The sequence below is a fragment of the Taudactylus pleione genome, unplaced genomic scaffold, assembly GCF_031769625.1.
Source record: "Taudactylus pleione unplaced genomic scaffold, aTauple2 ptg000278l, whole genome shotgun sequence".
Classification (NCBI taxonomy): Eukaryota; Metazoa; Chordata; class Amphibia; order Anura; family Myobatrachidae; genus Taudactylus; species Taudactylus pleione.
Window position 1 is genome coordinate 4,369,651 of NW_028284680.1, and position 21,190 is coordinate 4,390,840.

At 45.2% G+C, this 21,190-nt stretch overlaps 1 protein-coding gene across 6 annotated transcripts in view; it reads left to right on the forward strand.

The window, feature by feature from the left end:
* TMEM218 (transmembrane protein 218) overlaps nucleotides 1–21,190 on the forward strand; it is a 58,864-nt gene that overhangs the window by 22,537 nt on the left and 15,137 nt on the right. For 3 of the 6 annotated variants that reach the window (XM_088481841.1, XM_088481843.1, XM_088481842.1), the window contains exons 2-4: nucleotides 1,407–1,458; nucleotides 3,871–3,981; nucleotides 5,710–5,812. In XM_088481841.1, the coding sequence (XP_088337967.1) occupies nucleotides 3,872–3,981; nucleotides 5,710–5,812 (213 nt within the window). In that variant the 5' untranslated portion in view covers nucleotides 1,407–1,458; nucleotide 3,871. Of the gene's footprint in view, nucleotides 1–1,406; nucleotides 1,459–2,024; nucleotides 2,085–3,870; nucleotides 3,982–5,709; nucleotides 5,813–21,190 lie in introns of all 6 variants that reach the window. The other 3 variants (XM_088481844.1, XM_088481845.1, XM_088481846.1) reach the window with 2 other exon arrangements.

The following is a 21,190-nucleotide window of genomic DNA, read 5'->3' on the forward strand; positions in this document are numbered from 1 at the left end:
TTCTTCCAGTGGTGTCGACCGAGAGGTTATGCACCGCGGGAGTTTCGTCTGTCTCGGATTCTCGCCTTCCTGCAAGCGGGACTAGATCATGGGCTTCGCCTTGCTTCTTTGAAGGTACAGGTTTCGGCCCTATCTGTCTGGTTTCACCGTAGGATTGCTACAATCCCGGATGTGCGCACCTTTATGCAGGGTGTTCTCCGCATTCAGCCGCCCTTTGTTCCACCTGTGGCGCCTTGGGATTTGGCTGTGGTCCTGAGGGCTCTCCAAGGACCGCCGTTTGAACCACTGGGCTCAGTGGATCTTAAATGGCTAACAGCTAAGACTGTTTTCCTTCTGGCCATTGCTTCGGCCAGACGTGTTTCTGAGTTAGGGGCTCTTTCTTGTAGACCCCCTTTCTTGGTTTTTTATGGGAACAGGGCAGTGCTCCGCACTCGGCCCGAGTTTCTTCCCAAAGTTATTTCCCAGTTTCATATTAACGAGGAAATAGTTGTTCCGGCCTTTAACTCACCGGGTCTTTCCGTGGGTGAGGCCTCTTTGGATGTTGTGCGGGCCTTAAGGACTTATGTTGACCGCACTTCTTCGTTTAGGAAGTCGGACGCTTTGTTTGTCCTCTTTGGCTTCCGTAAAAAGGGTTGGCCTGCTTCAAAGCAAACTTTGGCAGCCTGGATCCGTATGGCTATTTCTGAAGCTTATCTTCATGAAGGCCTACCGGTCCCTCCTTCTCTGAAGGCTCATTCCACTAGGTCTGTGGGTCCTTCGTGGGCAGCTCGACGTGGTGCCTCGGCAGTTCAGATCTGCAAGGCTGCTACGTGGTCTTCTGTCCATACCTTCGTGAGGTATTACAGGTTTGACACCTTCGCCTCTCAGGATGCTTCCTTCGGGCGGCGGATTCTCCTTTCTGCACAGGAGCGTCCCCACCCTTAAAGGATACTGCTTTGGGACATCCCCAAGGTATCCTGTGGATACCCTATGGACCCTGAAGTAGAAAATATGAGATATGGTAAGAACTTACCCTTGTTATCTCTATTTCTACGAAGTCCATAGGGTTCCACAGGACTCCCGCCCTGTCGCACCTGTGCTGCAGATGGGCTTTGCTCTGGTCACCGGTTTTCCGTCTCCCTCTGGTGAGAATGTGATTCTTGTATGTGTCCAGATCTTTGTTCTCTCTCTTCCTTCTCCTCCTCCGGCCTATGGCTTGGTAACTAACTGAGGTGCCTTGGCCCGGGGGCGGGGTATAGGAGGGGGACCTAGTGCATCCTGGGAGGCTGAAAGCTTAACTCTTTGGTGCCCTGCGACTGACGTCACACCTATACCCCAAGGTATCCTGTGGAACCCTATGGACTTCGTAGAAATAGAGATAACAAGGGTAAGTTCTTACCATATCTCATATTTTTCTCTTCTTCCAGGGTTTATACCAAATATTTGTGGCACCTGTGTACCCAATGGTCTGTATAAGAGGTAAGAGGGTCAGTGTTGTGTCAGTAACAGTGGGGGGTATAACCTACAGTAGAGAATAGTTCTATCCTCCAGAAGTGCAATATCACCTCCAGCTCATGTGACAGCCGGACCACCCAATATATGTGAACACCTCTGCGCTTGCACGGAAATGGGGAGTGGCCTCACAGGAGGGGGCATGGCATTGCCACGGCCCATTTTTATCACTCTGGGGGGCATGTACCCCCAGGCTCAGCTCACTGCACTGTTTAGATGTGAATAACATCTATTCCTCCCCGCCGTGCAGAGCAGTGGTGAGCGAGTGCTCCGACATATCCCCCTACTCCCACAGGAAATTGTAGCCCCGAGGGTGGGATGGCAGTACAGTGCCCGAAAAGAGGGACGATTGGGGGTATATATAGCTGTTGTCCAATATTTACTTTCTACAATCTATTAAATGAGATCTACACCCAAACTCACAATTACTTTATTATACCTATTTACTTTTAGTCTGTGTTGTTATGACAAAAACTATATGAGATAAAATCATACGATTGTAGATTAGTAATCAGCTGTAATGTCTCATCTAGTAACAAGTCCAATCAAAATGAGGAAACTTTAGCTTAATCTGACCCATCATATCCGGCCTGGTAAGCAGACTGCTTGTTTTCATGTTCTACGTTTATTTGAACCTGGAAACACTATATGTTGGTGTTGGTGTTGCTGTCTATGTGATATAATGTACCGTCACTCGTTGTCACTTGTTCTACTATTGTCTTGTGGACTGTTAGCTCTTTGTGGGCATAAACCTGGCTAATAACAGTGACCTGCTTCCTAGCATTGTAAGAGGGTCTGTGATCTGGTGCTGGGGGTCCCTGTGCCCTCTGGGCTCTCGTGTTTGAGCACTGACGTTGACAGAGACATTGATAACATAATGTTCTGAGCTGAGAAGAAGTTGGGTAGAAATGTTTGCGTTATGCCACTATCTGAGAAGTGAGAGACCCCTGTGGCCTGTCCTGTGGCCCTTATCTGGGCACTGTATGATACAGTCTGCAGGTCCCACCAGGTAACGCTGAATGAGTGCTGTACGTCTCACAGTGCCGGCATGTTATCTGTGTCAGATCCATTGCTAAAGGCTGATCTGTGTTCTCACCTAGCACTTGCCAAGTTCTTCGCACCACAGCGAGTCAGTGTGAGCTCGGCTAAATTAATAAGCAATTGCTGGAAATCCTGGCCTACCGACCCCTGGCAACACAACGTGTTATGGGGGTTATGTAATAGGGCTCGAGTTTTTCAGGTGCAGTGGCTGCAGATTTAAAACTGAAATAATTTAAAAGGTAAAAACCAGTCTGGTTTTGCCATTTAAATGACCGCAGCTTTAAATCTGTAGCTGTGATCTCCGAAATCGCGCTGCTCGGGCCCTATTACATAACCCTCTATATGTTTTCTACTACAGTACTTCATATGCCATCTAGTGGTGGCACATGAAATTGTTTTTTAGTGCTCTCTTGTCTTTATTCTGGCTAAATGTCCTTCAGGAAATGTTTGCACAAAATTATTAATGCTGTGATTTTCCAGTAAAGGAAGGGGATGAGAGATATTAAACATAATATAAGGATAACGGAACAGTGGGCCTGATTCAGATCCGATAGCGAGCGCTATGCGCTCGCAAGCGGGTCGATGGTGGCCCAGTGCGCATGCGCGAGACCCGGATAGCGTACCAAAGGGGGCGTGCTGTCGATGTTGAGTGACAGGACGCCCCCTTTGGTGGGCGGGCCAGGGGAGTAGCTGCCCAGATGGAGGCGTTCCCATGGGAACGCCGACCGTCTGGGGCCGGCCCCGCTGACATCACAAGTGATGTCAGTGGGAGTGCTTTCGGCTCTGGTAGAGCCGAAAGCACTCTGGGGCTTGCGGCAACGAGACCCTACCACAAGGTTCTCGTCGCAAGCCCGATGGTCGCGATGGACTTGACCATCTTCCTGGCCGCTCGCTATAGCTGTGGGTGGTTACCCGCAGCTATGCGAGCGGCCAGGAGGCCGCTCTAAAAACAGAGAAGGCCGGCCCTGATTCAGAGCGAGCGCTCTGTCAGAACGTCCGGCTCTGAATCAGGCCCAGAGTGCTCCGAGATCAGTATAACACTGTGATCTGTATGTGACATTGTAATGCACACTGTATACACTATAACACAGATTTGTGTTGAGCGGTGGAGCACATATACCTGTTCTGAAAGCAGCGCTTATATGGTCTGTCTGTCAGGAGGAGCTCTGTTAAAGGCCTCGCCCACTTACTTAGTTGTGATTCAGCTGAGAAACTTTTTCAGCAGAGTAAAAGAATATTCACCTTTAGCCTAATGAGAACAGTAAGACGTACAGATAGTACATGATCATTTTTGTATGTAATGCATTGAATTATTTCTTATTTACATCTGTCCTGTAGGATGGCTACCACGGTGCTGGGAGTGGGCACAGGAGTGTTTGTGCTAGCTGTTATTTGGGTGATAGCGCTGCTGTTGTGCATTCTCCTGTTTCGAGCGTCTGGAGCAGCGCGGTAAGAGACTTATTACAGATCTCTCCCATTACGCAATGCACAAGTGAAGACTGTCCCGCTAGTGTGCACCACAGGCTTCTCACTCTGAGGATACTTCAGCCAACACCTAGTGGCCTCTTAGAGCTACATATATTTTCTGAAAAATATATAAACTAACCCTGTGACAATCTCAGATGGATCTTGGGCAGGTCATACAGCAACAAATCATATAAGTGAGTGTAAGAACCTGGAATTGGGTTCTGAAGCGGAAGGTGAACCAGTGTAGGGCTTGTAGGAGAGGGGAGGCAGTGTAGGGCTAGTAGGGGAGGGGAGGCAGATGTAGGGCTAGTAGGAGAGGGGAGCCAGTGTAGGGCATGTAGGAGAGGGGAACCAGTGTAGGGCTAGTAGGAGAGGGGAGGCAGTGTAGGGCATGTAGGAGAGGGGAGGCAGTGTAGGGCATGTAGGAGAGGGGAGGCAGTGTAGGGCTTGTAGGAGAGGGGAGCCAGTGTAGGGCATGTAGGAGAGGGGAGGCAGTGTAGGGCATGTAGGAGAGGGCAGCCAGTGTAGGGCTAGTAGGAGAGGGAAGCCAGTGTAGGGCATGTAGGAGAGGGGAGCCAGTGTAGGGCTAGTAGGAGAGGGGAGCCAGTGTAGGGCTAGTAGGAGAGGGGAGCCAGTGTAGGGCTAGTAGGAGAGGGGAGGCAGTGTAGGGCTTGTAGGAGAGGGGAGGCAGTGTAGGGCATGTAGGAGAGGGGAGCCAGTGTAGGGCATGTAGGAGAGGGGAGCCAGTGTAGGGCATGTAGGAGAGGGGAGCCAGTGTAGGGCTAGTAGGAGAGGGGAGCCAGTGTAGGGCTAGTAGGAGAGGGGAGCCAGTGTAGGGCATGTAGTAGAGGGGAGCCAGTGTAGGGCATGTAGTAGTGGGGAGCCAGTGTAGGGCTAGTAGGAGAGGGGAGCCAGTGAAGTGCTAGTAGGAGAGGGGAGCCAGTGTAGGGCATGTAGGAGAAGGGAGCCAGTGTAGGGCTAGTAGGAGAGGGGAGCCAGTGTAGGGCTAGTAGGAGAGGGGAGCCAGTGTAGGGCTAGTAGGAGAGGGGAGGCAGTGTAGGGCTAGTAGGAGAGGGGAGCCAGTGTTAGGGCATGTAGGAGAGGGGAGCCAGTGTAGGGCATGTAGGAGAGGGGAACCAGTGTAGGGCATGTAGGAGAGGGGAGCCAGTGTAGGGCTAGTAGGAGAGGGGAGCCAGTGTAGGGCGAGTAGGAGAGGGGAGCCAGTGTAGGGCGAGTAGGAGAGGGGAGCCAGTGTAGGGCGAGTAGGAGAGGGGAGCCAGTGTAGGGCTAGTAGGAGAGGGGAGCCAGTGTAGGGCATGTAGGAGAGGGGAACCAGTGTAGGAGAGGGGAGCCAGTGTAGGGCTAGTAGGAGAGGGGAGCCAGGGGAGGGCATGTAGGAGAGGGGAGCCAGTGTAGGAGAGGGGAGCCAGTGTAGGGTGTGTAGGAGAGGGGAGCAAGTGTAGGGTGTGTAGGAGACGGGAGGCAGATATAGGGCATTTGGAGAGGAAGATGAGCCGAGCAGCAGCATTGAGGACAGATTAGAGTGGTGAGAGACAGGAGGTTACAGTAGTCCAGTCTGTAGATGACCAGTGAGTGGATGAGGGTCTTAGTAGCATCCTGGGAGAGATCCTGGGGTCATTTCTGAAATGGAAACTGCAACTTATTTTACCTTGTGTTCCACAGTTTTTAATTTCTTTTTTCCTTGTCCAGATTGTTGAGCGTTTTGCTTCTCTTCCTGGCCGTGATCATCACGGTTATTCTGGTGTATTTCCCACGAGAGAGCCAGACTCCCTCACCGGTAGCGGAAGTTCAGGTATTTTGTGTTTTGTTGTTTTTGTTTTTCTCTTAATATTTACTTGATGTTGGTTTTACTTTGACATATTTGTGGGGAGAATTCTCATACTTCATAAACAGGACAAGTGGAGGTATTGAACTTAGCAACCAATCAGATTCTAGCTGTCATTTTTATACACTGTACTAGATAGCTAGGCTCTGATTGGTTGCTATGGGTAACATCCTCCTCTTGTCCTCTTTCTACTTCAGGGTCCATAGGGTATCCACAGGATACCTTGGGGTATAGGTGATGACGTCAGGCACGGACACCACAGAGTTAAATTTTCAGCCTCCCAGGATGCACCAGGGTCCCTCTCCTATACCCCACCCCCAAGCCAAGGCAATTCAGTTTTCGTGGGTGTCCGGCCAGAGGACGGATCACATTCACAGAGGGGGCTGTAATAGCCCCAGAAGATTTCTTCAGAGTGCAGCTGTGACTGCACAAGATGAGCCTTACAGCATGGACAGTCAGTACTGACGTCCATGCTGTCGCTCCTACACCCCGCCGGTACCAGAACGCCGGTACCGATCCGGCGATGCTGGTAGGTAGCTGGGGTCACAGTTAGCGGTGACCCTGGCTACCTGGACTGTGGCCGGATGTACGGGGGACAAGGTAAGCGGCGGGGTCCCGCGGTGGGCACCCGCCGGTAACAATTTTTGGTCCTCAGGAAGGGGGCTCCCTGGGGACCGGCTGCACGTGGGGCCAGGTACTGATCGTGTGCCTTCCACTAGACCACCAGGGACAGCTGACCGCAGCATGTGCGGTACAGCGCGGCGTCCCAGGGGTTAATAGCAGGCCAGGGGAGAACGCCTTCCCTATCTCACAGCCGGCGTCTCCCCCGTTGCACAGTGCCATTCCACAGCGGTCTGAGCGGGCTGTCAGCGCTCCTCCCCCGGGCCCGCCTCCTCTCTGCTCCTCGGTGGCCATTTTCTCACTACATGTGCTGGGGATGGCAAACGCTGCTGGAAGCTGATACAGATGCCATTGCGGTCCGGGTCCCCCGCATACCTCTCCTTCAATTAAGGTCAGTGTATGCAGCACTGTTTCCTACCAGGCTCTGGTCTGTGTAGTTGATCGCAGTGCTTGTAATGCAGGATGTTATCTTTGCTTTGTATGTGACTTAAATGCTAGCGCTGTTTGCCTGTACTTTCATTTCTGACTGTCAGCCTTTTCCTATCCCTGTTCTTCTTTTGCTATAGCCCTTGCGGTGCGGTGTTGCAGGGGGTTTATTACCTCACAGTAAACGTGGTTTTTCTGTGTGGGAGGTCACATACGCTCTGTTCACACTCCTCATGTCTGAAAGTGAACGAGGATATCCTCTTCCAGCTATAATGTACTGATATCATGTGCAGTTAGTGGAGGGATATGTAGACGCTGAGGGTTTATGGAGGGCATGTTGTATTATATATCACGCCCCATTTCTGTCACTGTGCCTGCACAAAAAGGGACCGCCCTCGGTTGGCTAAGATGCTTACAGCCCTTGTGGGCAACGCTCCCTGTGTTTCCCCATAGGGGTTATCGCAGCGAGTCTTGGTCTCATCACATGCAGGGGTCCCTGGGCAGTTGATGGTACCCCAGTGTATCCTGTTTTTCGCCCCCCCCCAGGTCTCGCAGGAGCCTGTGTGGGTGAATTTATTGTCCAAATGGTATAGCACCTGATGGACGTTTTACAGGGGGAGTCACCATTTCGGCCTTCTAAACGGCCTTTCGGGTCTCAGACGGCTAAGGATCATGTTGTCTGATGACTGTGACATTATTGACTTTTTCAGACACAAGCCCCTTAGTGCAGAGGAGGCGTAGTCTGGGTCTAAAGTTTATATACCTGGCCTTATACGGGCAGTCCGTGCGGCTTTGGTTATTACATATCCCACGTGGCTAAATCCAAATATGCCTTCTTTAAGGATAAGGGTGTTGCCACTGTAATTCCTCTATCTGGTCAGGTGGATCATTTAGAGGAGGCGTGGAAAATCCGGGTGAGCGGTTCCAGCCTCAAAAACGGTTGACCTTTTGCATACCCCTTTGCGGATAAATACTTTTCCGAACGGGAGTTACCTTTACGGGTAGATTCTCATGTTACACGCCTAGTGAGGAGTGCTACGTTGCCCATGCCCTCCAGATCCTCCTTGAAGGAGGTTACAGATTGCAAGGTGCAAATATATCTAAAATCCAATTATTCCCTTGCTGGAGGGGCGTCCAGGCCGGCTATGGCCGTGTGCTGGGGGGCCAGAGCCATGGAGCGCTGGGTAGGTAACTGGATCTCTGCACACTGACTCTCCAGCAGAGCAGGTGGATAGTGGCAAATTCTCAGAGACTTAGCCACGTTCATAATGAGACAGTCTTACATATAGCCTGCTCCTTTCCAGAATCTCCTCGGCAGCAGTAGCGGCTCGGTAGCAGTAGCGGCACGCCGCTCCCTGTGGTTGCGCTCTTGGAAAGCGGACGCAGATTCCATTCGGAATGCTTTGCCTTTTACGGGACAGGTCCTGTTTGGCCCTCATCTGGACACAATTGTGGCCCCGCAGGCAGCATCTACGTCTGCTTGTCTGCCATCGGCTACAGTCCCATCGGGGTCTGGGGCTTCGTCTTTTCGGCCCTGTGAGGTCAGGGTAGGTCTAAAATACAGCTTTCCAAGACAGTCAGTAGCCAGGAAATCTGCTCAGCCATTAGAACAGGCTTGGAGTACAAGACGTCCTACTCCAAAGTTGGACTATAAGCCTTCAGCCTCACGGGACGGGCCTCCTCTCGGGGGACCCCAGAGTTGGACGCCGGCTTCTCCAGTTCGCCCAGTGCTGGTGTCTGACCACCACGGACACTGGCGTAAGAGAAGTATTTTCTTGAAGGTATGTCCTCTCCTCCCGGTAAAGGCCTCCCAGCCGGTTTTTCGTTACAGGTCTTGTCAATTCAAGACAAGGCCCAGTAATTTTTGAGGGTGTTACACTCTATGCTCCAGGCAGGAGTTATAGTACCTATTCCGTTGCCCCAAAGGGGAATGGGGTATTACTCCATCCTCTATCTGGTACAGAAACCCAGTGGGTCTTACCAGGACATCCTCAACCTCGAATCCTTCAACAAAATCTTAAGGGTTCCTTGGTTCAGGATGGGGACCCTGCATTCCATCATTCAATGGAGTCTGGGAATTTTGTGGTGTCGTTGGATATATTCAGGGTGACTACCTGAATATCCCTATTTTCTTAGCACACCAATGTTTTCCTCAGGTTTGCAGTGGTCAATAAGCATTTCCAGTTTCTGGCAATGCCCCTTGGTCTGGCCTCCGCGCCTCACGGTTTACCAGGGTAATGGCAGGGGGTCCGCTTGTTACCCTATCCGGGTGACCTCCTGTTGTTACCATGGTCTTCAGAGATACTTCAGTGCCATCTGCAACGGACAATATCTGTGTTGCTACGTTATGGCTGACTAATAAACTGGAAATGGTCCTCTCTGATTCCTCACAGAGGATGCTCCATATCCCAACATCTGAGGATCTTTGTGATTGAGGAAAAGATCTCTGCATTACAGGCAAAGGTACGCAGTTGCCTGCAGAGTCGCAGAGTGTCTATTCACTCGGCAATGTGGTTCCTGGGTTCCAGGGTGTCACTGTTCGACATGGTGGAGTGTACCCAGTTTCACTCTGAATCTCTAGAAAAAAAAAAAAAATTGATCCTCTCCGGATGGGATGGGTTGCCCCATAGGATAAAGTCAATAGTGCCTTCCCCGGAGGTTTGTCTCTCTCTGGCCTGGTGGCTGCGGAAAGCTCACCTAAACAAGGGGCACCCCCTTTGGGATTGCGGACAGGGTCCTTCTGACGACGGACGCCAGTATCCGTGGCTGGGAAGCAGTGATGGGTCCACACTTGTTCCAGGGCAGGTGGACACCAGCAGATTATGCGCTTCCCATAAACATCTGAGAACTCTGAGCAGTATTCAAGGTTCTCCGGCATGCAGGACAGGTCCTCCACGGAAATACCGTGCAGGTACAGTCTGACAACGCCATCATGATGGCTTATGTAAACCACCTAGGAGGTTCGAAGTCAGACGACACTAACAGTGGTGTCCTCGAATTCTGGCTTGGGTGGAAGGCTATATCCCTGCCATCATCGGCAGTGTTCATTCAGGAATCCTCAGATGGAAAGCAGGCTTTCTTAGCCGTCAAGACGTGCATTCAGAGAAATGTCCGCTTCATCCGGAGGTGTTCAATCTTCTGGTGAACAAGTGGAGCCTTTCAGAGATGAGACTCTTCTGGTAGAAGTATGTAGGTCCAGTGGACCTTCCAAGTTGTGTACCTCGTCCCTCCATTATCCCTTCTTCCTCCAGTAATAGCAAGAAGAAGGCACGCTCCTGCTGATAGCTCCAGCGTGGGCCAAACGGCACTATTGCTCAGATCTTCAGAGCCTCTCAGTTAACACTCCGAAGCTGTTGCCTCTACGCCCGGACCTGTTGTCTCAGGATCCTGGCTGATACCCAGACCTGGGTTGTCTGTCCTTGACGGTGTGGCGGTGGAGACTGCCCTCTTAAGGTCTAGGGGTTTTCCAGCTCTATAGTTAACAGGGGCTCTGTCCATGCTAAGAGTTCGGAAGCTTTTATCTGCAAGAATTTACCATCAAGTATGGCATACTTTCTTTCAGTTGTGTCGCCCTAGAGGCTATGCTCCTCGGGTATTCCGGATATCCAGAGTGTTGGCTTTCCTACAGGTGGGCTTAGATAACGGTCTTCGCCTTGCTTACCTGAGGGTGCAGGTTTCTGCCCTGTTAGTATAGTTTCATCGTAGGATTGCTACTCTTCCTGTGGTCCGCACCTTTGTGCAAGGTGTACGTTATATTCAGCATCCCTTTGTTCCACCGGTGGCTCCTTGGGATTTGGCTGTGGTCCTTAGGGCTCTCCGTGGACCGCCATTTGATCCACTGGGCTCAGTGGATTTCATATGACTTACGGCTAGGACTGTATTCCTTCTGGCCATTATTTGGCCAGTAGGATCGCAGAATGGGGGGCTCTGTCTTGTAGACCTCCCTTTTTCTCATCTTTCCTGGGAACAGGGCAGTGCTTCGCACTTGCCCTGGTTTTTTGCCTACAGTGGTGTCTAGTTTCCTCATCAATGAGGAAATTTATAGTACCAGCCTTTACTTCCCCAGTCTTGTCTGCTGGTGTGGCCTCCTTGGATGTGGTACGGGCTCTACGAATTTAAGTTGACCGTACCAGTCCATTTAGGAAATCAGACTCTCGGTTTTGTCCTTTCTGGTTTCCATAAAAAGGGTTGGCCTGCCACTACGCTAACTTTGGCAGGATGGATTCACAGGTCTTCCTGTTCCATCCTCCTATTAAAGCTCTTCCAGTAGGTCTGTGGGTCCTTCGTGGGCAGCTCGACGTGGCGCCTCAGCGGTTCAGCGGTGATTGGCAGCCACGTGGTCATCTGTCCATATTTTTGTAAGGTATTATGCTTTTGATACCTTCGCCTCTCAGGATGCTTCCTTCGGGCGGTGGATTCTCCTTACAGCACAGGAGCGTCCCCACCCTTAAAGGATACTGCTTTGGGACATCCCCAAGGTATCCTGTGGATACCCTATGGACCCTGAAGTAGAAATTATGAGATATGGTAAGAACTTACCCTTGTTATCTCTATTTCTACGAAGTCAATAGGGTTCCACAGGACTCCTCCCGCCCTGTCGCACCTGTACTGCAGATGGGCTTTGATCTGGTCACCGGTTTCTCCGTCTCCTTCTGGTGAGAATGTGATTCTTGTGTGTTCCAGACTTTCTTCTCTCTCTTTCTTCTCCTCCTCCGGCCTATGGCTTGTTACGAAACTGAATTGCCTTGGCTTGGGGGTGGGGTATAGGAGAGGGACCCTGGTGCATCCTGGGAGGCTGAAAATTTAACTCTGTGGTGTCCGTGCCTGACGTCATTACCTATACCCCAAGGTATCCTGTGGAACTCTATGGACTTCGTAGAAATCGAGATAACAAGGGTAAGTTCATACCATATCTCATATTTTGTAAAGTTAGAGAGAGTTGAACATTACTCGATATGATAGAAAATATTCGCTAGCTGGTTTTTATTACTATTCACGAGTTATAGAGGAGATCAGCTAGATACTAACGGCCTGAACAACCTCCGTACTCCCCAGTGAGGTCTTATTCATGTGGGTAAATGAGGTTGTAGTTATGTGTGTGTTAGAGCCAGTCCTGTGCGCCTGTATCTGCGGTTGCTGCACACAGGGGACGTGCGTGGCCCAGTGCATGAGATTGCTGTGATATCGCCCTGCGCTTGCGGCAGCCCAGGTGTGTTATCTCACGCCAGCTGCCCTTGTCTGAGAACTAATTACAAGATGTGTGATCGCCTCCCCTTCCAAACATAGCACTATAGCCTCTCAATAATACATAGCTTTGTGCACTGAAGGGCCACTAATTGGCTAATTAAAAAGCGAAGCGTGTTGTCCGGATAAACAGGTCATCCACTAGAGGCTTGTTCTGTGCTGGAGCCAAGGTCAGGCTTTAGCAGGGACTCCTCAGGCTGACCTGCCTTGTTATAGCAGCATCGGGTCCGTTCCCTGGAGCCGGCTCACAGCTCAGATCACCTCTCATATTCCCACTACTTTCATGTCCAGCAGATTAGACATTACTCTTGTTAGCACTGGATGGTGCGTTCTTCTGTCACTGGTAATGCTCAGTAAGGAGTATACTGTCCTAAAATAATAATAATAATGTTATTTATATAGCGCTTTTCTCCTAAAGGACTCAAAGTTCTTTACATTTGCCTTTACAGTACAAAATACAAAATAAGCTTCAACAAGGGACATTAGTGAAATGCTTGGGTGAAAACAAGTTCACATTAACACTACATACTCTGACGACTTTACTGTCACACCGTATATTATTACCAACATGTTCTAATACTGTATAATACACCGGTGCTGTGTATACTGTCACACCGTATATTATTACCAGCATGTTCTAATACTGTATAATACATCGGTGCTGTGTATACTGTCACACCGTATATTATTACCAGCATGTTCTAATACTGTATAATACACCGGTGCAGTGTATACTGTCACACCGTATATTATTACCAGCATGTTCTAATACTGTATAATACACCGGTGCTGTGTATACTGTCACACCCTATATTATTACCAGCATGTTCTAATACTGTATAATACACCGGTGCTGTGTATACTGTCACACCCTATATTATTACCAGCATGTTCTAATACTGTATAATACACCGGTGCAGTGTATACTGTCACACCCTATATTATTACCAGCATGTTCTAATACTGTATAATACACCGGTGCTGTGTATACTGTCACACCGTATATTATTACCAGCATGTTCTAATACTGTATAATACACCGGTGCTGTGTATACTGTCACACCCTATATTATTACCAGCATGTTCTAATACTGTATAATACACCGGTGCTGTGTATACTGTCACACCCTATATTATTACCAGCATGTTCTAATACTGTATAATACACCGGTGCAGTGTATACTGTCACACCCTATATTATTACCAGCATGTTCTAATACTGTATAATACACCGGTGCTGTGTATACTGTCACACCCTATATTATTACCAGCATTTTCTAATACTGTATAATACACCGGTGCAGTGTATACTGTCACACCCTATATTATTACCAGCATGTTCTAATACTGTATAATACACCGGTGCTGTGTATGCTGTCACACCCTATATTATTACCAGCATGTTCTAATACTGTATAATACACCGGTGCTGTGTATGCTGTCACACCCTATATTATTACCAGCATGTTCTAATACTGTATAATACACCGGTGCTGTGTATGCTGTCACACCCTATATTATTACCAGCATGTTCTAATACTGTATAATACACCGGTGCTGTGTATGCTGTCACACCCTATATTATTACCAGCATGTTCTAATACTGTATAACACACACGGTGCTGTGTATGCTGTCACACCCTATATTATTACCAGCATGTTCTAATACTGTATAATACACCGGTGCTGTGTATGCTGTCACACCCTATATTATTACCAGCATGTTCTAATACTGTATAACACACACGGTGCTGTGTATGCTGTCACACCCTATATTATTACCAGCATGTTCTAATACTGTATAATACACCGGTGCTGTGTATGCTGTCACACCCTATATTATTACCAGCATGTTCTAATACTGTATAATACACCGGTGCTGTGTATGCTGTCACACCCTATATTATTACCAGCATGTTCTAATACTGTATAATACACCGGTGCTGTGTATACTGTCACACTGTATATTATTACCAGCATGTTCTAATACTGTATAATACACCGGTGCTGTGTATGCTGTCACACCCTATATTATTACCAGCATGTTCTAATACTGTATAATACACCGGTGCTGTGTATACTGTCACACCCTATATTATTACCAGCATGTTCTAATACTGTATAATACACCGGTGCTGTGTATACTGTCACACCCTATATTATTACCAGCATGTTCTAATATTGTATAATACACCGGTGCTGTGTATGCTGTCACACCGTAAATTATTACCAGCATGTTCTAATACTGTATAATACACCGGTGCTGTGTATACTGTCACACCCTATATTATTACCAGCATGTTCTAATACTGTATAATACACCGGTGCTGTGTATACTGTCACACCCTATATTATTACCAGCATGTTCTAATACTGTATAATACACCGGTGCTGTGTATACTGTCACACCGTATATAATTACCAGCATGTTCTAATACTGTATAATACACCGGTGCTGTGTATACTGTCACACCGTATATTATTACCAGCATGTTCTAATACTGTATAATACACCGGTGCTGTGTATACTGTCACACCGTATATTATTACCAGCATGTTCTAATACTGTATAATACACCGGTGCTGTGTATACTGTCACACCGTATATTATTACCAGCATGTTCGAATACTGTATAATACACCGGTGCTGTGTATACTGTCACACCGTATATTATTACCAGCATGTTCTAATACTGTATAATACACCGGTGCTGTGTATACTGTCACACCGTATATTATTATCAGCATGTTCTAATACTGTGTATACTGTCACACCATATATTATTATCAGCATGTTCTAAAACTATATAACACACCGGTATATATTGCATATACGGTATACTGTCATACCGTATATTATTACCAGCATGTTCTAATACTGTATAATACACCGGTGCTGCGTATACTGTCATACCGTATATTATTACCAGCATGTTCTAATACTGTATAATACACCAGCGCTGTGTATATTATCCTGTATACTGTCATATCATATATTAGAACCAGCATGTATAAACTGTATATCCACCTACTGTATAATACACCAGTGCTGTGTATACTATCCTGTCTACTGTCATATAATATATAATTACCAGCACTGTATTTATTGTACCAGCTGTTGCTCGCAGCTTCGCCACAATGAAATCTCTCCTGCCAGCATTTTCTATATTTAAGGTGTTCTATTTGTATTGCATTGCATAGGGGATCTGTCGTGGTAGTGGCCACGTGACCAGCAGCGCTATACAGACTGGTGGCAGCAGCACCTTCACCCACCACCCACACCAATGTCACTGTGTGCCCTGTGCACAGACTGCTATGTAACCTCTCCTATTCACCCACCTCTCACACCAATGTCACTGTGTGCTCTGTGCACAGACTGCTATGTAATCTCTCTTATTCACCCACCTCTCACACCTATGTCACTGTGTGCCCTGTGCACAGACTGCTATGTACCCTATCCTATTCACCCACCACTCACACCTATGTCACTGTGTGCCCTGTGCACAGACTGCTATGTAACCTCTCCTATTTACCCACCACTCACACCAATGTCACTGTGTGCCCTGTGCACAGACCGTTATGTAACGTATCCTATATACCCACCTCTCACACCAATGTCACTGTGTGCCCTGTGCACAGACTGCTATGTAGCCTATTCTATTCATGTGACCGCAGGCCCAAAGCACCTCTCCCCCCACCCCTTACCGACCGTCCACATGGTGCCGCAAATATCTCACCAATGTCACTGTGTGCCCTGTGCCGAGGCCTCTATGTAGCCTATCCTATTCATGTGACCACAGGCCCAAAGCACCTCTCCCCCCACCCCTTACCAGCCACACACATGGTGCAACACCTATCTCGCCAATGTCACTGTGTGCCTTGTGCACAGACTGCTATGTAACCTCTCCTATTAATGTGACCACGGGCCCAAAGCACCTCTCCCATAACCCCTGACCAGCCGCATGCTTGTGTGTGCATGTGTATACAGAATAATAATAATAATAACAGGGTTGTGTGTATCCATCTGCTGTATATACAGTATAATAATAACAGGGCTCGTGTGTATCCATCTGCTCTATATACGGTATAATAATAATAACAGGGCTCGTGTGTATCCATCTGCTCTATATACAGTATAATAATAATAACAGGGCTCGTGTGTATCCATCTGCTCTATATACAGTATAATAATAATAACAGGACCTGTGTGTATCCATCTGCTGTATATACAGTATAATAATAATAACAGGGCTCGTGTGTATCCATCTGCTCTATATACAGTATAATAATAATAACAGGGCTCGTGTGTATCCATCTGCTCTATATACAGTATAATAATAATAACAGGGCTCGTGTGTATCCATCTGCTGTATATACAGTATAATAATAATAACAGGGCTCGTGTGTATCCATCTGCTCTATATACAGTATAATAATAATAACAGGACCTGTGTGTATCCATCTGCTCTATATACAGTATAATAATAATAACAGGGCTCGTGTGTATCCATCTGCTCTATATACAGTATAATAATAATAACAGGGCTCGTGTGTATCCATCTGCTCTATATACAGTATAATAATAATAACAGGGCTCGTGTGTATCCATCTGCTCTATATACAGTATAATAATAATAACAGGGCTCGTGTGTATCCATCTGCTCTATATACAGTATAATAATAATAACAGGGCCTGTGTGTATCCATCTGCTGTATATACAGTATAATAATAATAACAGGGCTTGTGTGTATCCATCTGCTGTATATACAGTATAATAATAATAACAGGGCTCGTGTGTATCCATCTGCTGTATATACAGTATAATAATAATAACAGGGCTCGTGTGTGTCCATCTGCTGTATATACAGTATAATAATAATAACAGGGCTCGTGTGTATCCATCTGCTGTATATACAGTATAATAATAATAACAGGACCTGTGTGTATCCATCTGCTGTATATACAGTATAATAATAATAACAGGACCTGTGTGTATCCATCTGCTGTATATACAGTATAATAATAATAACAGGGCTCGTGTGTATCCATCTGCTGTATATACAGTATAATAATAATAACAGGGCTTGTGTGTATCCATCTGCTCTATATACAGTATAATAATAATAACAGGGCTCGTGTGTATCCATCTGCTGTATATACAGTATAATAATAATAACAGGGCTCGTGTGTGTCCATCTGCTGTATATACAGTATAATAATAATAACAGGGCTCGTGTGTATCCATCTGCTCTATATACAGTATAATAATAATAACAGGGCTCGTGTGTATCCATCTGCTCTATATACAGTATAATAATAATAACAGGACCTGTGTGTATCCATCTGCTGTATATACAGTATAATAATAATAACAGGGCTCGTGTGTATCCATCTGCTCTATATACAGTATAATAATAATAACAGGACCTGTGTGTATCCATCTGCTCTATATACAGTATAATAATAATAACAGGACCTGTGTGTATCCATCTGCTGTATATACAGTATAATAATAATAGGACCTGTGTGTATCCATCTGCTGTATATACAGTATAATAATAATAACAGGGCTCGTGTGTATCCATCTGCTGTATATACAGTATAATAATAATAACAGGACCTGTGTGTATCCATCTGCTGTATATACAGTATAATAATAATAACAGGGCTCGTGTGTATCCATCTGCTCTATATACAGTATAATAATAATAACAGGGCTCGTGTGTATCCATCTGCTGTATATACAGTATAATAATAATAACAGGGCTCGTGTGTATCCATCTGCTGTATATACAGTATAATAATAATAACAGGGCTCGTGTGTATCCATCTGCTCTATATACAGTATAATAATAATAACAGGGCTCGTGTGTATCCATCTGCTGTATATACAGTATAATAATAATAACAGGGCTCGTGTGTATCCATCTGCTCTATATACAGTATAATAATAATAACAGGGCTCGTGTGTATCCATCTGCTCTATATACAGTATAATAATAATAACAGGACCTGTGTGTATCCATCTGCTGTATATACAGTATAATAATAATAACAGGGCTCGTGTGTATCCATCTGCTCTATATACAGTATAATAATAATAACAGGGCTCGTGTGTATCCATCTGCTCTATATACAGTATAATAATAATAACAGGGCTCGTGTGTATCCATCTGCTGTATATACAGTATAATAATAATAACAGGGCTCGTGTGTATCCATCTGCTCTATATACAGTATAATAATAATAACAGGACCTGTGTGTATCCATCTGCTCTATATACAGTATAATAATAATAACAGGGCTCGTGTGTATCCATCTGCTCTATATACAGTATAATAATAATAACAGGGCTCGTGTGTATCCATCTGCTCTATATACAGTATAATAATAATAACAGGGCTCGTGTGTATCCATCTGCTCTATATACAGTATAATAATAATAACAGGGCTCGTGTGTATCCATCTGCTCTATATACAGTATAATAATAATAACAGGGCCTGTGTGTATCCATCTGCTGTATATACAGTATAATAATAATAACAGGGCTTGTGTGTATCCATCTGCTGTATATACAGTATAATAATAATAACAGGGCTCGTGTGTATCCATCTGCTGTATATACAGTATAATAATAATAACAGGGCTCGTGTGTGTCCATCTGCTGTATATACAGTATAATAATAATAACAGGGCTCGTGTGTATCCATCTGCTGTATATACAGTATAATAATAATAACAGGACCTGTGTGTATCCATCTGCTGTATATACAGTATAATAATAATAACAGGACCTGTGTGTATCCATCTGCTGTATATACAGTATAATAATAATAACAGGGCTCGTGTGTATCCATCTGCTGTATATACAGTATAATAATAATAACAGGGCTTGTGTGTATCCATCTGCTCTATATACAGTATAATAATAATAACAGGGCTCGTGTGTATCCATCTGCTGTATATACAGTATAATAATAATAACAGGGCTCGTGTGTGTCCATCTGCTGTATATACAGTATAATAATAATAACAGGGCTCGTGTGTATCCATCTGCTCTATATACAGTATAATAATAATAACAGGGCTCGTGTGTATCCATCTGCTCTATATACAGTATAATAATAATAACAGGACCTGTGTGTATCCATCTGCTGTATATACAGTATAATAATAATAACAGGGCTCGTGTGTATCCATCTGCTCTATATACAGTATAATAATAATAACAGGACCTGTGTGTATCCATCTGCTCTATATACAGTATAATAATAATAACAGGACCTGTGTGTATCCATCTGCTGTATATACAGTATAATAATAATAGGACCTGTGTGTATCCATCTGCTGTATATACAGTATAATAATAATAACAGGGCTCGTGTGTATCCATCTGCTGTATATACAGTATAATAATAATAACAGGACCTGTGTGTATCCATCTGCTGTATATACAGTATAATAATAATAACAGGGCTCGTGTGTATCCATCTGCTCTATATACAGTATAATAATAATAACAGGGCTCGTGTGTATCCATCTGCTGTATATACAGTATAATAATAATAACAGGGCTCGTGTGTATCCATCTGCTGTATATACAGTATAATAATAATAACAGGGCTCGTGTGTATCCATCTGCTCTATATACAGTATAATAATAATAACAGGGCTCGTGTGTATCCATCTGCTGTATATACAGTATAATAATAATAACAGGGCTCGTGTGTATCCATCTGCTGTATATACAGTATAATAATAATAACAGGGCTCGTGTGTATCCATCTGCTGTATATACAGTATAATAATAACAGGGCCTGTGTGTATCCATCTGCTCTATATACAGTATAATAATAATAACAGGGCTCGTGTGTATCCATCTGCTCTATATACAGTATAATAATAATAACAGGGCTCGTGTGTATCCATCTGCTGTATATACAGTATAATAATAATAACAGGGCTCGTGTGTATCCATCTGCTGTATATACAGTATAATAATAATAACAGGGCTCGTGTGTATCCATCTGCTCTATATACAGTATAATAATAATAACAGGGCTCGTGTGTATCCATCTGCTCTATATACAGTATAATAATAATAACAGGGCTCGTGTGTATCCATCTGCTCTATATACAGTATAATAATAATAACAGGGCTCGTGTGTATCCATCTGCTCTATATACAGTATAATAATAATAACAGGGCTCGTGTGTATCCATCTGCTCTATATACAGTATAATAATAATAACAGGGCTCGTGTGTATCCATCTGCTGTATATACAGTATAATAATAATAACAGGGCTCGTGTGTATCCATCTGCTCTATATACAGTATAATAATAATAACAGGGCTCGTGTGTATCCATCTGCTGTATATACAGTATAATAATAATAACAGGGCTCGTGTGTATCCATCTGCTGTATATACAGTATAATAATAATAACAGGGCTCGTGTGTATCCATCTGCTGTATATACAGTATAATAATAATAACAGGGCTCGTGTGTATCCATCTGCTGTATATACAGTATAATAATAATAACAGGGCTCGTGTGTATCCATCTGCTGTATATACAGTATAATAATAATAACAGGGCTCGTGTGTATCCATCTGCTGTATATACAGTATAATAATAATAACAGGGCTCGTGTGTATCCATCTGCTGTATATACAGTATAATAATAATAACAGGGCTCGTGTGTATCCATCTGCTCTATATACAGTATAATAATAATAACAGGGCTCGTGTGTATCCATCTGCTCTATATACAGTATAATAATAATAACAGGGCTCGTGTGTATCCATCTGCTGTATATACAGTATAATAATAATAACAGGGCTCGTGTGTATCCATCTGCTGTATATACAGTATAATAATAATAACAGGGCTCGTGTGTATCCATCTGCTGTATATACAGTATAATAATAATAACAGGGCTCGTGTGTATCCATCTGCTCTATATACAGTATAATAATAATAACAGGACCTGTGTGTATCCATCTGCTCTATATACAGTATAATAATAATAACAGGGCTCGTGTGTA